Source organism: Varanus komodoensis, unplaced genomic scaffold (assembly GCF_004798865.1).
Source record: "Varanus komodoensis strain SLA01 unplaced genomic scaffold, ASM479886v1 scaffold67, whole genome shotgun sequence".
NCBI classification, from domain to species: domain Eukaryota; kingdom Metazoa; phylum Chordata; class Lepidosauria; order Squamata; family Varanidae; genus Varanus; species Varanus komodoensis.
The window spans coordinates 807,162-828,490 of record NW_025336308.1 but is presented as its reverse complement, the minus strand read 5'-3'; the positions used below and the strand labels follow the sequence as shown (position 1 = coordinate 828,490).

At 47.9% G+C, this 21,329-nt stretch overlaps 1 protein-coding gene across 3 annotated transcripts in view; it reads right to left on the bottom strand.

The window, feature by feature from the left end:
• Window positions 1–21,329, bottom strand: part of SCAPER (S-phase cyclin A associated protein in the ER) — a 143,212-nt gene that overhangs the window by 100,488 nt on the left and 21,395 nt on the right. For all 3 annotated transcript variants that reach the window (XM_044450475.1, XM_044450476.1, XM_044450477.1), the window contains 10 exons: window positions 20,325–20,488; window positions 12,924–13,186; window positions 10,051–10,278; window positions 8,842–9,012; window positions 8,656–8,731; window positions 7,898–8,015; window positions 7,046–7,157; window positions 6,055–6,195; window positions 2,199–2,354; window positions 1,263–1,405 (listed from right to left, as the gene is read on the bottom strand). In XM_044450475.1, the coding sequence (XP_044306410.1) occupies window positions 1,263–1,405; window positions 2,199–2,354; window positions 6,055–6,195; window positions 7,046–7,157; window positions 7,898–8,015; window positions 8,656–8,731; window positions 8,842–9,012; window positions 10,051–10,278; window positions 12,924–13,186; window positions 20,325–20,488 (1,572 nt within the window). The remainder of the gene's footprint in view (window positions 1–1,262; window positions 1,406–2,198; window positions 2,355–6,054; window positions 6,196–7,045; window positions 7,158–7,897; window positions 8,016–8,655; window positions 8,732–8,841; window positions 9,013–10,050; window positions 10,279–12,923; window positions 13,187–20,324; window positions 20,489–21,329) is intronic.

The window sequence follows — 21,329 nt, the reverse complement described above, 5'->3', positions numbered from 1 at the left end:
ACAGGGCCTTAATGGCCATGATGGATGTGAGAAAACTTCCCTATTATTTCTGCCCCACTGAAAAGAGGACAGAGTGAACGGGGGGCTCTTCTCCACAGAAGTGGCTGCGTAATTTTCACAACGGTTCGTTTTTCCAGATGATTTGCTCCCATCCTAGTGCAAGAGCGCCTTGTTCTGAAGCAGGGAATGGCTTCCCAATGCATATAAACTGGTTTCTGGATCTCCGTTAGGTGCTGACCAGTCCGGTTTTCATCAGCCAGAGGGAGTGGCTGCAAGGAGCTGAAGGAAGGAACACAACACCACCTGACAGTCCCTTTGGAGTGCAGACGTGTCCGCCAAACCACTAGGAAGAGGCATCCCCTGCCTTCCAGGACAGGAATCATGGCAAAGGGAGACCAGCCTGGCCCAGCCAGAGAAGGAACGGCTGCAGAAGCTGGTTGGCACTTCCCTGCCAGAAAGAAAGCCTATCAGAACTTTCAGGCTGGCTCTGTCTTTGGGCCTCATTTTGCTTTCCCCCTCCCAATCTGTTTCAGTTTGTGTCGTCTCTTTTAGATTGCAAGCCTGCAGAAATGTATTTTTATTCATCTATGAACCCCCCTCTGGGGGCCTTTTCTGGCTGAAGAGCAAGGTATAAAAGTTGCAACTAAAGACATATTTAAAATATCCACTTGTTTATCATTGCCCCCACATGGACGATCACAGCACCTTTTTGCCTTGCCTGCAAGTGTAATACAACAGGCAGCTTTCAAAACCCCAACTAACATCCACCGAGGTTAACGATGGAGAAATGCTTTGCGGCAGTTGGGATCAGACAGATCAGGGTGAGGAAACCTCTGTGGAAAGACAGGGGAAGATGAGAGCATGACTCCAAGGCCTACACCTAATCTCCTGTTCAGGGTTGATTGAATGGCCTGTGTCTGCACCAACCCCAAGGAAAATTCAAACTGCCTGCTCTAATGCTCCCTTTTCATCCGGTGCCCCCCCACCAAAGCCTCCCTGATTGATCTGGAGGAAGTGGGATTACGCAGCCCCATTATCCTGTGCAGCCCAATGACTGAACGGCGCAACCCTCTGAATGGCAAAACAATTTGTCAGCATGAAGAAGAGATGTCATCCGGCGCTGATATGGCTGTTAAAATATTCACCGGGACGTCAATTAACGTGAATTTGCCTAAAACATAAAGAGCCAAAAGCGCCTGCCCTTCACGCTGATTCCTAGAAGTGCTGAAGAGAGGAGTGTCGCCGGGACGCGAGGCGGCTACCTGGCCCTTTCCCGAGCAGCGTCTTCTCGGGCTCTTTCCTTCTCCTGCCGCTGCTGCTCAATCCGAGCTTCCTGTTCTTTCCGTTTCATTAGCAACTCTTCCACCCGGGCTTGGCGTTCCGCTTCCAAAACCCGTTTACGTTCCTAGAGGACAAACGTTTTCTTTTTAAAACAGAGCAAAGGACACCCAAAGCAGCCTGCGAGGTGAAATGTTCTGGGCAGGCCACAGCTCTGGCGGGGAGAGACCTCAGAACGTGCACTGGGATATATCCATGTGCTCTAGAACCCTAGAACACACCCAGGCCACCCTGACTCTAGCCACGAGCGCGTGGAAGGAACTCCCTTTGTTCCCGAGGGGCCTTCCCCCCAAATTTAAGCACACACAAGACGCTCATGCAAAGCATCTTTTTAAACACGCCAGGATGCTCAGGCAGTATTCTCGGAATTTGTCGCAAGAGCTTTGGAGAACTTCAGGGCACATGAGCCCGGCAGGGGCTGCAGCACCACTTTCGCTGCTTTGTGGCCGGACCTGGAAGACAGGAGGGGAAGCACGGAGGCCTCTCTGTGTCTTCTGCGCAGTTAGACACACGGGCTTTGAGCCTGTGTTGGAGTACTTGGCAAGGTGCTAGAGCTCGAGGGCAGTTCAGAGCTCTAGTTCCTTGTGCATGCCTGGAAAGGGGTAACGAGTACTTTCCCTTTCGGGTCTCTATTCGAGGGGCCTCTCTTTAAAACGCCTTCAAAAATAGACCAATGCTCCCTGGCATTTTATCACTTCGAAACGCTTCTCCTGAAGCTACCACGGTGCCAGAAATTAAGCACTGAGCGTTATGCCAGTTGCAGAATGTCATACCTGTAAAGCCAGTGACACTTTTAAGAACACTCAAAAGGGGGAGAGGCAAAGATGTACAATAAATGCCGCGAAATCTCATTGCATCACCTGGACGGCTTCATCACGCGCTTGCTTCTCTTCCTGCCTCCTCTGGCGCTCTTCCTGTAATTCATTCAGCCTTTGTTCATACTCCTTCAGTTTGGACAAAACATCATGACGCTTATTCTGGGCCTCCAATGTATTTATAAAGGCTATTTCATTAACCTGCAATTCAACCAAACTTTGAATATGAGCCAGGAAGAAGTGGTTTTAAAAAATGGAGATAAAGCACATCACAAATATTCAGGATATTACATATTAATAAGAAGCCTGAAGCCAAATAATTGGCTGATTACTTCCAACTCAAGCCCCCTACAGTTACGCTTTCCCCATTCCCATCAATTCAACGCAAAGCCACTTCTATCAAACTTGGGACTCTTTTTATTATTGGCTAGAGAAATGGGACTTCGTATAGATTTAAATATGTTCTGAAGTTATCGTAAATAGAAAAAAATGTGGAGGCTGACCCAGCAGGCCCGATGTTTTTGATGATTGATTTTGTTTTTAGTTTTTCTTTTAGGATTATAATTTCAAATAAAACTTATTATAAAAAAAATTCAACTCAGCCTCCCTACTAGGCTCTCTCCCTCCTAGAAACCCTCTCTCCTAGGTCATCTTCCCAGCCTGTGCTCAAAAGCTGCTCTCAGGTCTTGGCCGGTTTTAATCCCACACAGACAACCGTGCCTTCTCTCACACAATCTGGCCTAGAGACATTCTGATGGCTTTGCCCACTAAGAAGCTGGAATGTTCCTGGACATTCTGTGTCCATCACATCAACCCAATGCTTTGCAGTCTATGCAAAGTGCTTGCAAGAGTCACATCAAAACACTCCTCCACAATGTTTGGGAAGCAAAGAAGTACAATAAATGACACCAAGGAGGGAAGGAAGGAAGGAAGGAAGGAAGGAAGGAAGGAAGGAAGGAAGGAAGGAAGGGTTGTCACATCTCTCTTCATCATCAGTGCCGCAAAGGAAGACGTCTTCATGTGCCTGTTTTCCATACTGCTGACTAATTTCTCTCACTCAGAATTCCAGAAGTCCCAGCTGATGAATCAGCAGCTCCTGGTGATATTTTTAACTCTGGGAATGGGCCTGGTGCATAAACTGGGAAAGCCTCCAACTCTCAGAACAGTCAAAGAGAATGATGGGGTTACGTGACTTTAATTTGGCGAGACACAACAAAAGCTTAATTAAATTGCCCACAAGATGTTCTGAGCAGCTCCACAAATATCCGGACGCCGGCCATCTCCTTATGGGCAAGCGCTTCAACTGAGCAGAGCAGTTCAGGCTTAGGGGATCGGAGTCTGGTGTTGGGTTATTGCGCCCCCAGCCCAAAGATGAGGGGCCCGCCACCGTTCCACCCAAAGAGGTCCAAGCAATGTCTCCAGGGGCCTGTTGAGATGCCAGACTTTCCCTCGAGTTTCCCCTCACCAGAGCTCCCCCTTGTGAGCCAACTGTGCACGACCCGGGGACAGAAAAAACCAAGGCTCAGGCTACACAGCTGACCTCCCAAGTCACGGCCTCCTTGCAGGGGGTTTGCCTAGCGAGGTGGCACGCTGGGATTGGGTGTGGGCTTACCCAGGATGCTTAGCCACGTGCCGAGCGGAACCGGGGGCAGTGGGGACGCCTCTTGCACCAGGGCTGGGGACTGTGGCGGTAGACTGAAGGTTTCCAGCAGGAGGAGAAAGCAGTGGCCTTCGGGGTATTGCTGGGCTTCAGCTCCCATCATCCCTGGCCATGCTGAACAGGGCTGATGGGAGGTGGAGCCCATCATGGTCTGGAGGACCACAGGTTCTCCGGTTCTGCCTCAAGCGTGCTCTTCTCCTGCCCACATCTCAACTACAACTATAATGACAGCTACAACTGCACCCTGTGGCGCTTGTTCCGGTGGTGGGACACTGCCATGGTACCCAGGGAGCTCCCCCAGTGTAGCTCTTTCATGACAGTGAGGACGTTGTGTCCTGGTCTTTGCAGTGCAGGATCACAGGCTTAGCTTCCAAGACAGCCGCTCCCAATCTTTGGGCTCACAGATATTACTGAACAACAACCGTGATCTCTTAGTGGGTGGATAAGAAAACACAAAATCGACCCATTGCCCCAACCATTGGGAATGATGGGAGTTGTAAACCAACATCATTTCGGGGCGCAGAGACAGCTTGCTTCGTTTTTGAGTCGTCCCTGGTGCTGGACCAAGCCAGCAGTTATTGGAACGTGTCCAAAAGAAGCCATGCAAAACCGCATCGTATCAATGAGAAGGAACCCTTTATGTAATAGCGGCTGTGAAATGCGTTTTCGGAAAGGGAAAGCATGCAAATGATTGGAACGAAGAACATCAGAAATCCTTTGGTAACACCATGACATTGATCTTGTTACAGCAACCACCGTTTCAGCCCCACCCTAGAAATCTACAGGAATACTAAATGGCCAAATGAAAGGCAGATTTTCTGCTTTGTTTACTGACTGGAACGCATTGACAGAGTGGATTTCGCAGCTCAGTGGGCAGCCAGCATTGGGAATTTAAGAGAAAAGAGGCACCAACCGAAGTCGTGGCCCCCTTCCTCGACTTCCCACCCACTCTTGCTTCTGACCCAATTAATCCCTTGATCTGAGGGAGAGCAGACCTTCTGCGGCCAAACACAACACTTTTAGCACATCTGCTCGGTCGGAAATTCTGTTATGTTAATGACTTAATTTGATTCCAGAAGTCATGTGGGGTTAACAAAACGATGGCAATGGTAAACGGAAGCAGAGAACCATTCTAAAGCGAGCGACCGAAGTAGCCATTCTAATGGGGGAGGTAGTCAGCCATGCTCTGTGTAGGAGTTTCAGGACCAGCGAATGAATACAGGCTCTCCTCAAAGATCACATACATTGCTTCCCACACAGGACTTAACATTTACGGTCAGCCCTGAAAATGCAGCACACTCCCCACTCAAAACACACACGCAGAGAGAGAGATCACCAGCACAGCAAAGACATCCAAATTCATGGGACTGTTGTACACATGAACACACCGAGTTATTCTGACATGAGACAGCATCCCTTTCTCAAAAAATAGCTGCTGCCGGCTAAGAAAACATGGGAAACACAGGGCTGGATCCACTAGTTCCATCGACTGAAGGTCTTCTCCCATCAGAGGGAAGGAACCTTTGGGCCTAACCAATGGTATTTGCTTTTAAGATGGGTATCCCAACATTATGGGCCACCATTCAAGCCAGCTGACCGCAAGAAATAGAAACAGAACAGGGCATGCTGAGAGGAACAGGCCAATGCAGATCGATCGTCCCATAAGAAATTGGAGAAGGAAAGAAGAAAGAACCATTTTATCCCCTCCAATCTCCAACCACCATGCCCAAAGCCTATGACTCCCATCAGCCCAAGCCAGCAATCCTTCGGGAAGGACTGACTCCTCACTGTAGGTCCAAACATCTATAGGAACGCAGGAAGTTGTGATGTTCTGGATCAAGAGGTTGGTCCATCTAGAGCAGTATTTTCAACACGGACTGGCAGCTCCTCTCCAGAGCTTCAGGCAGCAGTTCTGCCTGCCCTACCTGGAGACACTGGAAACAGAACCTGGGGCCTGCAAGAGCTCTGCCACTGTGCCGCAATCTCTCCAGGACCTCCTGTCTGGAAGGTTCTTGGCCTAAGAGCCCAGATAAGGACGACGACTGCCAAGAACGTGAATTCAGTTCTGACAGTGTGCAGCGGTGCTGCCTAGGAAACCTTCTTCAAAGGAATACAAACACTGCAAAGAATCTAGAAGGCCGCTCTGCTCTTGGGCAGGTCCTACTGAAATGAATAGGAGTGGCCCAAGAGCTCCCTCTGCAAATAGAATACAATCCACCTTTCGTCTCCCTGTGGGCCCACCTTCGCTTCTTCCTCCTGGGCCTTTTTCACTATCGCTTGCAACTGCACTTCACGCTTAAATTCCGCATGGAGTAATTTTTCTTCCATCATCCTCCTCCTCTGGTCCAGCAATTCTTCCTTCCATTTCCGGACATCTTTTTCCTACAGAAAGCAGGAAGTGGTAAAAGAAGTGAGCAGATCAACACCTCCCAGCATTCCTTGCTATCGTTCATTCTGTAGCTTTTTACAGTCTGGAAGTTCGTGCAATATAGTGTTAAAACCTTGGGAGGATTTTTATCCTACATTTCTGGCAAACTCCCAGTAAGTGTAGCCATTTAAATTCCACTTAAAAAGTGCTGCTTGGAGTGCTCTTAGAGCACTGGAAGTTTAGCTCTAAATGGAAGACCAGAGGATTTTGTGAAGCCCTTCAGTCAAGCTTAGCATTTATGGCACCTGCCATGAGGAAAATGGAGGGAGACAGATGTCATAAATCTTATCGCATTTCATGAGCTGGCAATCATTCCAAGTCTAATGCATGTCAACATTTTTAAGGTCTAATGTAATGTGACGCACAACATGACAAAAGCTCTCACTTCACTTAATGTAAGAGAATTGAGTGAACCCTGAAACCTCGGGTAATATTTACCAGCATTTTGCTCTTGCTTTGAGACAGATTTGCATAGGATAGACGAAGATCAGCAAAATATCATTTTAAAGAATGTCAGACTATAAATTATCCAGATATTTTAGTAATAACTGTCTTAAAGAGCCTTGGAAGAGCAGAAACAAGAGGACATGGGGAGGATGGGGCCATTGGGTGGGGATGATGAAAGCTGTGGTCCAACAGATCTGGAGGGGGCCAAGGCTGACCTAAACTGTATCCCAGAGCTGCAAGAATATATACTGACTATATTGACTATATGATATATATATTAAGTCATGAATGACACTCCCAATGAACAACCTGAATGTCCAGATGGAGAATTGCAAAACTGAACCAGGGGAAGCTTACCCTTTCCATTAATTTCTGAAGCTTTAGTGTTTTCTCCTCACGCAGCTTCTCTCTCAGCTGTTGAGCTTTCATCTGTTTCTCTTCAAGCTTCTTTTTAGATTCTGCAATTGTCCTTATGAAATAAATATTGCAAACACTCAGTAAGGCTGAGAACCAAAGCCAAAATCAAATCAAATCTGGCTATCTGGGATCTATAGGGGTCCTTTAAAGAAGCACCAGTTTTAAATCAGGGGAAAAATACCTGTCACACCACTATCTAGTTCAGGCATTTAGTTAATTTCAGAATATTCTTTGCCCCTGCTCCTTGCGAGGCATCCCCTGTAGGTACGGAGGGTCCCTTGGAAACCTCAGAAATGGATGTGAGGCTACAGATAAGCCTTGCTGTGTGTGTGGAATATAGTATTAAATATGCCTCACAGCCAGAGCATTTCAACACATGGCCAAGCGACAGCAGCAATTCAGCTTGGCTCCAGATTTGAGGCGCTCCCTGGAGCAAAATATAACTTTGCTGCTGTGCTTCTGGCCTGGAACCTGAGCTGGAGAGGGGCCACAGCACAGTGCAAGAAGACAAGCTCTGCATCCCAGTTGTTACAGACTGATCTCTAGAGAGGTGCACAGGCAGTGCTCCGAAAATAATGATCTCCATTTAGAAGCAGCAGGTGGGAGAAAAGACCCTCTCCCCTCTCCCCGGAGACCAGCAACCTGTCAAAGCGGAGCATACCAGGCTAAACGCACTAATATCTGATTCGGAATAAGGAAGCTTCTTAAGTTCTCGTGGTCAGTACGTTACACAGTCAAGCAGTCTGATCCGACTGCAATTGCTTTAATCCAAGGCTTATAAAAACGGGAGACCTCTTGCGAGAGGGTGAGGACAGCTTCTCGTGCATGTGTATTCCGTGGCCCGGCGGACGGGCTGGTTCCTCTTCCACTATGTCTCCCCAGGTGTTATTCTGGCGCCATGACTCACGAGCTGCAAAGAAGAAGACATCATTTTTGAAGCAAAGGCTAACAGGGAAACCGTCCGGCTGGTAGTGTCTATGTGACACACAAAACCTGGGCGATAACAACCGTTCCCTTGCTTGAAGGAGGGATGGATGGACAAAAGATTCTTCTCTGAAGTCACGGAATCTGATTATGTCAGTCCGTATTGCAATCCAGGTTGGTTTATTTATGCATCACATTTTTATAGCACTCAATCAGTAGATGCCCTCGGTGCAACGAACGCTCACTTAAAAAAAGAAAACAACCAAAACCAACCAAAGCAACAAATACAATTAAAATACCAAAGATGCCAAAGCTATTAAAACTATTAAAGGGCTTGCTTGACAATCAGGGCACCAGAATGGAGATCGTAAGCCTGCTGGAAGAGAAGGGCCTTAAACTGTTGTCTCAATGTTTACGGTGAAGGTCTAGGAAGTCATCTAAATGTTTAAAGCAAAGGTCTTAAACTAGTGTCTACACATATACAGAGAAGAATGTAAATGGAGGCCTTAAGCTGCGTTTAAGTACATGGAGTGACAGTCTTAAGCCAGTGCTTAAATGTATACCATGAAGAAGGTATGTGAAAGCCTCAGAGTGATATCTAAACATACACAACGAAGCAGGCTTACCTTCATAATCTGCCAGCACGTCATTCCAGTCCATGGAGATGCCACAGAAAGATATACTTCCGCTGCCCATGCTCGCCTGCAATTTCATCATGCAAATTGAAAAACGAAATCAGAACTTGAACCGTTCTTTCGGCTTCAGGACTACTGCGCGCCACATTCAGCCAACCTTTGTTGCAATGGGCTCACCGAGAAGTCGCTGTCGTTGTCCGTCTCGATGTTGATGTCATTGTTCTCCTCCGCTTCGATCTCTCTGGTTAGCTGCTCCTCTTCGGCGATGGCGCTAGCGATGGCCTCTTCGTTGGCCTTTTCCAGGCGATCTGCTAACTCCTCTTTTTTAGCAAGAACCTCTGCCATGGACTAAACATGCAAAATCAAAGTCAGGGCCTGAGCAGGAAATTTGAGGCTACATTTGAGGCAGGTCTAGAATTCCTCACTCCAGAAGTTTGCCTAGAATATCCCATTGCCGTTAAGCTTCAGTATGTATGTTGCTAAGGATTACACCTCTGCTACAGGGGCTGGCCTAGATGGACATGGACCACCAACAGGCATGTGCTAAGACACAATGTGTGGGAACTGGTGTGAGTATTGCAAAACGCATGTCGATTGTTATCCTTTTCACAAAGCTATCGTAATAAGCCTTGCTTTAAGCATTTAAGCCAAGCGGGTGCCCAGGGCAAGCGGGTGGACTGGCGGAAGGGGGATCGGGGGCTTGGTCTGCTCTTTGCACAGAAGCCAAGCAGGCTGCAAAAGAACCCCCCCTTGCCCCCCACCCAGTCTTTCTGCCCAGTGCAGAAGCTCCGTGAGACTCTGCCGAAGGATCAAGCGCTCCCTTTATCGTCAACAAACCCACAGCAGCCCAATAAGAGCTTTTGCAGGCTACTAACACTCCTGCTCTTATTTACAGGCCTGGGTTACATTAAGGGCAAGGGCGTAAAATACTTCCATAAGAAATTAATCCATTATTGTCAGCAAATAACAAATGGTGAGAGCACGGAAGCAGACAGTGATTGGAACATCTAGGGAAGGAGGCTGGGTGAAAAACCGAGAGGGTTTATCGATGATGGATAAGCCAGTGGAGTAAAACCAGGTGTGATGGGAGGCAGAAATCCAATTGTTTATGGAAAGCCAGTGGCCGGTGCACCCACATCGTCAGACGTTGAGCCTCTGAAGTGGGGCGAGTTGGACAATTACGCAGCAACGCGGTTGTGCTGACTGCTTTGTGTTGATACAGCCACAATCCTGGAGCTGCCAGGGGAGTGCAGCCAAGACTTTCGGGGTGCAAGGCACTGGCTCTTCCACTCAATTAATGCAATTAGCATGCAAAAGAGAGGGGAGTTAGCCACTGCATGCTATCAAGGGATACGGAACAAATCTATGCAAGTTAGAGGTGTTCACATTTGAAATATCTGCAGGGTCCAGTTCGGTTTCCATCTGGCTTCTCTCTGTTGAATTCTCGCCTTGACTCCGGGAAAAGGCAGCTCCTTCGCCCATCTGTGGGCTTTCCAAAGGACGTTCCGCATCTGCAAGAACGACGGGCACTTCAGAAGGCGACGGCGGAGAAACATCCGGCAAGCCATCCTTCTTCTCAGAGACTCTGAGGTCCTCGAGGACGCGGGCTGTGAACTGATACAAGGCAGAGACAGGGATACACCAGTCCTCCCCAGCCTGGAGCCATCCACATGCGCTGGCCCACCACACCCATCATTCCCAGCCAGCATAGTCATTGAGTTCCCGAGTGTAAACACACCCCAGCGTTTAGCCAACAGCTAATAGTCAGTGGAGCTTCGGGACACAGGACTTTAGGCCTTGGCTCTTTACGTGAGGAAAGCTCTGTTGAAATGCACCAAAAGCCCACTTAGCAAAGCTGAGAAGCAGGGGCATAACTGCAATTCCTTGCTGCATGACCGCAGATATTAAGATACACTGCTCTTCTACTTGGAGGTTCCATTCAGGCATCTCACTTAGGAGCTACTGCTGGGCGTGGAAACAGGGGTGGGGAAACTCAGGGCCAGGGCCAAGCCCCCGTCTCCTGGTGACCCTGGATGGCCCCTTCCCTTCCCTTCGTCCCACCCCTTTCCCACGTCCCCAGATCATTTGGCGGTTTCCCAGCTTCTGTGCGGTGCTCCGCATTGTCGTAGACTGACATGCCTCTCCCAAGCCTTGGTGACTGGCAGAACGAGCGCTAAGCCGAAATACGCAGATATTTTGTTCTTTTGCTTTCAGCCCTGCCCGTCACTGGAATCGTGGTGCTTAATATTTTTGCCAGCACTTAATTGAGCCCTTCAGCCCTACTGATATTTTAAAGCCATCTTTAATTTCCAACCTAGCTCCCCCTCTTATAATATTGCACCCAGCAGAAGCTTTCAGTTCCAACCTGCCACCGAAATAATACGAACGAACGCAGGAGGACTTGTTCAAGCAAGTTCTCGTTGTTTGGAGCAGCCCATGCACAAATAACAGAAAGGGAAAACGGGGACTTCTGCAGCAGAGCCTCAAACGTCCCAGGACATGCTAGTTGGTGTGGTTCTGTCTCCAGAAGGATCGGAAACCAAAGCGACTCTCACCTCCCTCTTCCCATCACACAAGCCCCCTCTGTGCCCCATATCTCCTCCCGTCCGCCCAGGCATCCCTCTTTTCGAGCACAGTGTGGGAGACAATTCTATGGATTTTCCCACAGGGAAAGGGGTTCGACAACTTTCGGCACGCCTCAGCTCCCAGCTGGCTGAGGAACGCAGGACACCGCAGGCCTTGCTTCCGCCCGGAGAGTGTTGCCTCTTTAAATTCATCGGTTTCGATTTTGCCTCTGCTGACGTCGAACGCTTCGTGCCCTGACTCACCGAAAGACGAGGGAAGTTATACGCAATACGCCAACGAGGATAATGCGCCCCACTTAACACAAACCTTTCTTAGGGGACCTTTCGGTGTCCTTCTGAAATATATACTCACTGAGGGGAATTAGTGGCTAATAAAATGTGTACAACACCATAAATCAGAAGGAGGACAGTGATATTTGGCTATCGTGTACTTGAAAGGAACGCTCGTAAAAAGATCTGATAAAAGAGCCTTTCCAAAGAGCATTGTTTCGATGACAGAAAATTAAATTTCGCTTCCAGGTCTCCAAAAAAGAAAGGGGGAGGGGAGGGGAGGGCAAATGTGAAAGCTGTTGCCTCTAAAGCCAAGGTTTGGGAACACGTGGCTGAAAGACTGCCTAGAACAGCTCCTCCAGATGTTCTGCCCGCCAACTGCCAGCTTTCCAAACCAGTAGCCAAGCCCCAAATATCTGGGAAGTACCCGTGCGGGAACGGCAGGCTTGTGCCTATATGGATCAGCCTGCACTCTGAGATGGGCTTCCGCAGCCCCGCTCACACACCTGCCATTAGGACTGGTTTGGTCCACACCGGCAAGAGGTACGGACTTTTTAGTGTTGGCTCCATGCCTGTGGAAATCCCTCCCACAAGATGCGTAGGTCGCTTGCTCACGGTTAGTTCCCAACCGCCTGTGAAGCCCTGGCTATTCCACTCCACTTCCAGTGGAGCTGATGTTCTGAACACTGCATGCTCTTACAACCGGGCATTACACTGCCTGGCACTAGTTAGGTTTATGCACGTCAGTTGTTTGGTGATTACTGGTTTTCCGACTCGCTGGAGGAAAGCTTGAAGGACGTTGCTGGGGGAGCCTGACACCAACAACCCAGCGGCCAGGGTCCCGGAACGAAAGCTGCTCCAGTCCCCCTCTGCCAGACGGCTCTGGAGCATCACCTAAACTTCTCACCATGGCAGCTCAGCACCGCACTTGGCATCAGCCAAGCTCTCTGCCCTCGTGCTGGGACAGTAATTTTATCGCTTGAGATTTTTTTTTTAATTGAAAAATAACTGCGAGGCTGCGAGGCGACCTGCTGCCTTTCAGAACCAGCTTTATCTGCGGTTTCTGTTTTGGTGCCTTTGTCTTGTACTAAGGTTCTTGGGCAGCTGCTTCCTCTTTTAGCCACACTGGTTCCCCTGTTGTGAAATGAGCATTTCGTGGCTGGCCAAGCCCACAGAATGTGCCCACTGATCCTAAAAGGTTGGGGACCCCCTGCCGCAGAACGATGCGGCCCCAGGGGCTTGTGGGAAGTGAGAAATCGCAGCCCAAGGCTGCCCACTTCCATGGCCTGGAAACTGATACAGGAAGAGAGAGGGCAAGGACTCCTCAAACGCGCTAACTGGACTAGGAAAAGCAACGATAAAACAGTTCTAAAAACTAAGACGCTCACTGTAAATTACTCTTACCTGAGTTCTCTCAGCAAGGGGGTGCTCGCATTGGTAGCAAGACTCTTTCAAGGTGGCATCTGTGTTTTTGGATGCGCTATCCTCCGTTAACAAATCCTTCGGTTTATTCTCCAGCGGACGGAGAACGACGTTCTCTTTGTCACTGTCATCCTTCAACTGGGATAGGTCTGTCAAAGACGTTGTCTTCGGGGCTAAAGAGGAGGATTTGGATCTCACGGGCCTTCCACGCTGGACGGTCTCCCATCCTTCGGCGTCCCTTCGCTCTACATTAAAGAGCAAACCGTGGATTCATTTATTGGGGTTCGGCACAGCTCAGAAGCCTGCTCTTTGCTTCCTGGGCAAGGCATTTTTCCGTCTGCCTTGCCAGTTTGCCTTCTGGGAAATGGCGATTTCTGCCAAAGTCGCCATTTTATGAATGAGCAAATTCTACCCCCGTGGCAACCATTTGGGAGGGAGCGCCCAACACACCCTGAAAATTCTAAAATTCCCTGCTATGGGAGGCTTCTTCATATGTGATTCCAAACACTATACATTAGGCAGGCTCAGAACTACGTGCACAGCCAAGGCTGTCTTGAATTACATTTACATGGTGACACAACAAAGGCTTTCCTCCATCCAGAACAGACAAACCTTCAGGAAATACTCGTTCTTTTTCTCTTCAGGAAGAGCATGCTTTGGGGGATGGGGGCAGGCTCAAAGAATGGGGGGGAGGCATTCTCTGAAAGGCCCTTTGAAATGAAATACTGTTTAGAAACTGGAGCTCAAGCATTAGCCAAAAGAAAGCAAACATCAGCAAGTTATAAAATATAGACACTATAAAAGAAAACTGCTACAGGTGGGGAATCTAAATCTGAATTTAATACCTAAAGAAGGCACAATGTTCATTATGAATATTGGTTAATGCAACATTTATACCTTACAGGTTTCGAAAAAGCATTTCAACAAGTGAGGAGGATCAATAAAAGAACAGCTGTTCAGACGGAACGGCAAATCACATGTGAGACACGGATAAAGCGCTTGCCATCCAAGTGAAGGTCAGTCTAGCATAGGGACCTCTCACAACAAGGGAAAACTAAGAATCAAAATGCACTAGAAAGAAACGCATCTATAGCAAATGGCTTAAAGGTCAGGCCAGAGAAAAGGGGGCAGAAAGGAAGGAGTTGACTTGAACGGCAGCAATTCGGATCGGTGCGCAACATTCTGGTCCAGACGAAGAAGAGTCTTTGGTAAAATTTGCACGACCCGTCCTCTGGCTTGCCTCGATGCAAGGCAAAGGGTCTCTCCCCGTGCCCAGGGCAGCCCTCTAAAAAGTTGTGCCAGGACCAGAATACCTGGTGGTCTTCTAAAGCCTTCAGAAGAGGCCTTTCAGCCATTCAATGGCTACAAATATTGCTAGGTAATATCTTGAAAGGGGGCACCATGAGATCTTCTTTTAATTGTTTTTATTGCTGAAAGTGGACAGGTTTTAATGTTGCACTATGGGCATTTCTTAATGGAGATTTGAAATATTTATGTATGCAAATGACTCAGAAATATACACAACAACACAACCATCTGGCTACTGCACTGAGCTTGTATGCTCTCCTCTCTCACTCTCCTCCAGGTGTACAAGAACAAAAACTTCCGACTTTGATTTTAACTAGCCACTGTTTCCCAGTATGTTGAAACTCAGCAAACTGTGATTAGTTAAAACCAACCAGCAACAAACCCAAGAATGGCCTGGGAACAGCAGCATCACTGACAATAAGCGGGGGTAGAAGTGATCAGAAATCTGGATGGGGTGGGGGGACAAGGAGCCCTGTCTACAAACAGGGAATACATATAGTTATTATTTGGAAGTCAAGTTCAACATTCCCAAGCCTTAATAACATTTGCTGTAATACCAAACACACACGATGCAGGTAGAAGGGTCTAAGGTAAGCTCATGTATTGTCCCTAGGAAGGAAGCAAAACAGGCAGGTAAAAAATGCTCAGTACTGAATGGAGAACCCCGTGCAGGATATCACAAGCGGGTGTTGGTTACTTGCCCAGTTCTGTCGCTGAATAATTCATCGGGCTATTCTGACAATTCTCTAGTCACATTTGAGCTTCCCACTTTCGGCTTCCTCTTGTATTACATGAAAGTGACAAGCCATCTGCTCCTGGAGGGCTCCCCACACTCCGCTCCACCCCACCCCACACAGCCCTTTAGGCATCACGCCTTACGGGTTACTCCAACTACAAGAACTGCCCCATAAGCTTCTGAAAAACCATCGCAAGACAACGGGGCAGGCAGCCCGGGAAAACTGCTGCTTCCAGATATAAAAGGATTTGTATCAAAATTGGTCCAATTCACTGGGTTTTTGACATTCGGTGAGAAAAGTTTACTAGCAGGATTGTGATGAAGTGTCTGCCGCTTAAGCCACCGGTGGGAAGATCTCACTGGCCATCAGAAAAGGGAGACGACGTTGCCTTACCATTTTAGTGATAGTAGTTAGAGGAAGAGTTCTTACCAGACGGATGGTGGGACCCTGGACCCCACACTTCCCTGGAAGAAACCCCCACTTTCGAGGATGTGTGCATGGGATTGTAGTACAAAGCTGACAATCCAGATGTTGAACATACCACTGTTGGATTTCAACATTTTGCGTGATACCCACAGTGGGCCAGATTCATACCACCAGCATCGCCCCAACCTCATGCATGGACAAAGAAGCTGGAGCCGTTTCCCTCGCTTTTGGTGCTATTATGGAAGGGGTTCCTTCCCTTGAGTGGGTACCTTTTGGTTGATGTGGGGGGGGATGCTGTGTGTTGTAGTCCGATTACATCTAGAGGGCACCAAAACCAGGGAAGTCTGCCTTAAAATCAATTCACTTCTGACTGTCCCTTCCATTACAGTTTAAGTAGTACATTATGTGCAGAGTATTAAAAGACACATGAAAGAAGCCAGTTCTAAGGGGGAACCCAGAATGCTACAATCAAGATTTTGTTCTGGTTTTTAACGATATTCCTCTGAAGCAAGGGAGTGGGAAATCAGGAACGTGGTTTCATGAACGGTGCCAAATCAACTTTATAGGGCATTTTTGGCCAAAGGGCAGCACAGTAAAAAAAAATCCAACATCACAAAATAAAATTTTACTATGAGGGAGTGGCAAGAAACAGTCCAAGATCTAGTATGAGGCCCCAGCATAGCCGCTGAGAAAACAACAAGGCAAAAAGCCATAAATATACATGGGATGCAGCAAAATAAAAGCACATTTCAAGGAGGAGAGAAGGCAGGGATTATGTATGTTTACAATGCAATAAATTCTTCTCTGAGAACCGGGAAAATAAATTATTTCTTGATAGATATGGTGATATTCCTACAATTTTTCCTGCCAAAGCTCGTTAATGCAATCCTATTCACACTCACAGAAAACCAAGTCTAGCGTAGAACGGCACTCCCAAATCAACACAAAACGGAAACACACTGATGACTATTGATGAATTTCAGCTAATGTGCATTAAAAATTACTGTGGCTTTTTTTAAAAAAAAATAGATATTTAGACAGGAAGAAATCCTACGATTGCCAGCAAGGCCAAGACAGTCATGTCTATGTTTAGGCCAAGACTGACAGGCAGGACAATCACTTACGGCATAAGAAACTTGCATTTCCGTAGACCAAATGCTAAAGTCAACAAGTGCTTTTCCTGAAGGAATCTGGGTGGCTGCTGTGAGGAGGAGGACACAAGCAAGACCACCATCTGATCTATGAAGAAGCCTGTAGGAAACTCCATCCGTTGCAACAATAAAAGAGGATACGTGTATCCTGTGCTGCAGCCGCAGGGCCGAGTCCATGCAGCCTGGACACCTGAAACGCAACATGGCCACCTGTGCACCTCGGGGTAATTTGGTATTTTTAAAAGACACTGCTCTACATGCCTCAGTGTTGGGGGTCCTCAACCTTTCAGGGCCTGTCTTCACGCTGGAGAAGATGAGCTGCTGAGGGCACGTCAGAGAACGACTCCCATGCAAGAGACGCAGTCGCATCCCGGGCTGCCGTGCAGGACTGACTGGCCAGGAGGTGGTGCAGGGAGAGAAATAGCGCGGCTCCAGGCTGGGGTGGCTGACGGGAGAGAGGATTCCTGGATCGCCCCATCTTCCCTTGTGTGCACTCTCTCTCTTCCCAGCCCGCAGCCTTACCATTCCTCCCCGCAACTACCTCTTGACCCCACGGTTTTGCCTGCTTCCCAGTGTCTAGGCCCGTTCTCCTCTCTCCTCCACATCTCTGCCTTGTGTTCTCCTCCGGGCAGCTGATTGGCAGCAGGTTCAGGATCAGCAGGAGACTCCTGAACGTTTCTCATTTTTTTAAGTACTGTTTTTGAAGGTGGGACGGCATGAGGAGCTTGAAGAGCATCACTGGAACACCCATCAGCACCTGCAAGACTCCTGTTGAGGTCCTCCGGTCCATGTGGCTGAAGCCCGTAGGGTCAGACTTCCATAACCTACTCGCTGCTTTCTTATGGAAAGCTCTGAGAGGGGATTGGGCAAATTCATGGTGGACAAGGCGATCAGTAGCTACCAGTCCTGACAGCTACCTCCAGTATCCCTGTCTATACCCGTTGCTGGGGCACATGGGTGGGGGGGGTGCAATGCAGGGGCAGCTGGTTGGCCACCGAGTGAACAAATCGCTGGACCAGACAACCCTTGGTCTGATCTAGCACAGCCCTTCTTATGGGCTCCATAAGTGTCCTCCACATGGGGCGGGAGGGGGAACAGCACGAGGTGTCCGACTTTATGTTCCTCTGCAAAATTATTCAGAACAGCTTCCACAACATTGTTTATAAAAGCCACCCCCCAAAAAATTGGCTTGAAGGAGTTTAGAGGATGCAGATTCGTTCTTGGTGGGGTAGCCAGTAGCTCAGCCTCTTGGGGATGATGGAAACTAAAGGGGTGTTGATGCATCAGCTTTCACATGTATGGTGCATGTGCAGGACGGAGGGAGGTGGTGAGCGAGTGAGTGTACACGTGTGTACAGCTGCATGCACGCAGGGTCTTTTCCTACGGTTCCCTGGTGCATCTATGTAGGGTGCAGGCGGGGAGTTTGGCTTTGCTCCCCCATAAATCATATGCCCAGAGGCTGACTAGAGAGCAGCCGTCCAGGACACCCTCATCCTGAAGCCCTCTTTTTAATATCTGGCTCTCTGGTAAAGCGGGCATGAGTCATTTGCTCACCAGAGTAAGATAACTAAGGAAATACGCCTGTCCCACTACCTCCATGAAGCTCATTTCTGAGTAGACAGGTATATGTTTGAGCTGCTAATCTCTCAGAAAACTTGGTTTCCTGGCGTAACATTTCCCGGCTAAACAGACCTTTCATGCAGAAGAACGTACAATGGGGATAAAGCACCACCTACACTCAAAGAACAAGCCATCCATTATCGCTTTTAACGTAGTTCTTTGGCCCGGGTCTCTACAGACACACCGTTTATCTATCAGCTTTTTCTTGAAGATATCAGTCGAATGATGCCCTTCTGGGACCGCTTGCATGCTTCTAAACTCGTGAAACTCAACACCTTTTTTTTTAATAGTGGTCCCTGATGTCTGTGATGGTGTACAAAAAGTCTGTGAGAATTTTTTTTTTATAGTAAAGAAGGAAAAACAACCCAAGGGGTTTTTTTAATTACAAAGAAACAGCACAATTGCTTTTCTTCTTAAAAGTTAGGTTAGGAGTTAACATAGTCAAAGGGAAAACAGCAGAAAGAAAGAAAAAAAAAAGGAAAAGGGGGAAGAAAAAGACTTGTGGTATCTTAATGACTAAGATTTATTGTGATATATAAATGTGTGTGGACTAGAGTTTATATCCCAATAAATCTGTAAAGACTGCACACGACTCCTGCAGCAAAAATAAATAAAGCAGTATAAGACTTGCAAAGTTACATTCCTCACACCCTCTCCCTCACACACACACTTAAACAAGTTCACTTATAACGTGGGGTTGTGGGACCTGCGTCCCACCAGATGTTATTTGCCTCCAACTCCCATCAGCCCCAGCCAGTATGGCAAATGGGAATGATGCGAGCTGCAACGCGGCAACATCTGGAGAGCTGCCCAGCCACCCTTCCTATATTGCTTTCATAAATGTTTTAATTCGTTGTGTTTTAATTGGTTTTAATGTGTTTTATTTTGTGAATATGTTTTATGTATTGCAAGCTTCCTGGGAAGGCTCGGCAGTTATAGGCGGCCTATAAACACACTTATAAACAAATAGTTTCATGCAATGATTTTATACAGTAATTCCTGCAGAAGAAACTGAACAAGATGAGCTCTGGCCACCCCCATGAAGCTTCCCTATTCTCTTGTATCGGCCCCTGGAAAGACACTAAAAACGTGGGCAGTACGAAAATGAAACAAGCAAGCCAGCCAGCAAGCCAACCCGGTGCCTATTGAAGTTTAGCTCCCTTTTGCGGGGCCTCTACAGCAAGATTCCCCGCTGAGGCACCTTCCGGATGTTTTGGACTCCAACTCACATCACCCCCAGGCAGCATGCCCGATGGGTGGCGATACTGGGAGTGATCGTCAAAGTTTCTGGAGGGTACCAGGTTGGGGAAAGCTCCTCTAGAGGGTAAGTCTCTGGGCAGCCTCGAGGGTGGAAGGAAGTCCATAAATGCTTGCAAGGGAATCCTCACGCAGAGTCGTGCCTCACCGTTTACTGTTCTTACAATAATTTCTCTGTAAATGTCTGCAGCATTTCCCCCATGGAAAGCAATCGCGAAATGATTCATAGAAGCCATACAGAAACCTACGAGGAATCCACTGGCAGGCAGAGGGGTTCATAGTACAAATAAAAATCTGTATCATGAAAATCAAAATAAAAATCGTGGAAACGTAATCTAGAAGGAATGCTATATGAAAAGCATTCATTGGGAAAGACACAGCTTCCCAGCACCCAGAATGAGAATTGCTAAAACAACCCCCAGCGATGGGGCCGTACCTAATGTCCAAAGGCCTCGGAAAAATGTTCACATCCGACAGCTACCAAGAAATTACGTTCTGCAGCAGGTAATGCAAACACTAGCGGTCTTCATTATGGTTATTAGAATCAAGCTATCTTTAAACCACGGTTTATGAAGCTGGTTCATTTTCACTAACTACAGTTAATCTGAAAGGACACTTTCGAGTTTGGCTGACGTCATATACCAGGGCTAACAGAAACAGAAGGGAAACCTTCCAGTACCTTCCAGTAACTGGTCCAGTTTCACGGACCAGCTGGAAAAGAGAAGAGGGAGCAGCACGGAAGCCTGAGCTTCGCCGCGGCTACTTCTCCTCTCGTTGATTAACATGCCATTCAAATGCCCTCCTTATCATCTCCTGTATTCTGTTTCTAAAGCAGAGGGTTATCCAGTCAATTCTACATCGCCAAGTCAATTCAAGACACTTGCCATTCCGCCGGGAACATTTCTGCACGGGCGCAGACATGCACGCCTGCGTTGTCGCCATGCTCTCTCTAGCAGGAACCATCGCTGTGCGGCTCGCTTTTACCTTGTCTGCCCAACTGACGCCCGAAGGAGCCAGACGACTAGCCGACACCGTTGCAGCTGGAGTCCTAAGGAGAGAAAAAGTCAGAGCCAACTACTTCATTAAAACAGTCCGACACTTTCAGCATTAGCCTTCCCCAACCTGTTCCCCTCAGACTGGTTGGGCTTCAAGTCCCATCAGCCTGAACCGGGAGGGCAACGGTCCGAAACACTAGGAGTTCGGATCCAACCCACCCAGGTTGGAGAAGGCTTCTCCACACACTCTCACGGCCTTCCGCTTTCCCAGGCTCCTCCTGCCTTCATTGGCCAAGCTCGTAACGAATTCCAAGTTGAACGCTGTTGACCTAAACCTGGGACAAACAGAGATGAATTCACACCAGCCGTATTGACAGAAGAGGCTGGTTTTACCCAACTGTCCAGGGCCGTGTGAATTTCTCTGCTGAATGAGTTCGTGCAAAATAATCTCTTTCAGCGCAGATGCTTGAGGTCTGCCAAACTCCTATTTGCTTCTACACCTGACTCACATTGGCTCTTTCCCCTACACCACTGTCTTACTCGTCTCTCCGCTGCAGGATGGCGGCAGAAAGAGGTAGCCCTCTTTACCTGTCGCGCTGGAGCCTATTTCACTTTTGGATCTTTCACGCTCTCAGCTCAACAAGTTCTCTTCCTCCAACATGCCAGATTTGGGGCACAGCCAAATCAGAATATCTGGTTATGGAATATTTCTCTCTCTCTCCACTTGCAGCAGTATTTTTATAAAAACTACTATCCTTTTAGTTAACATTAAAAGTTCAGGATTCTCCTCCTTCAGGAGGAATTTGAAAGTGGCAATTGCATATATGCCTACCAAATTATCATGCCAACACATTGAGAAAATCATCTTTTTAATGATAAATTTACTGAAGCACG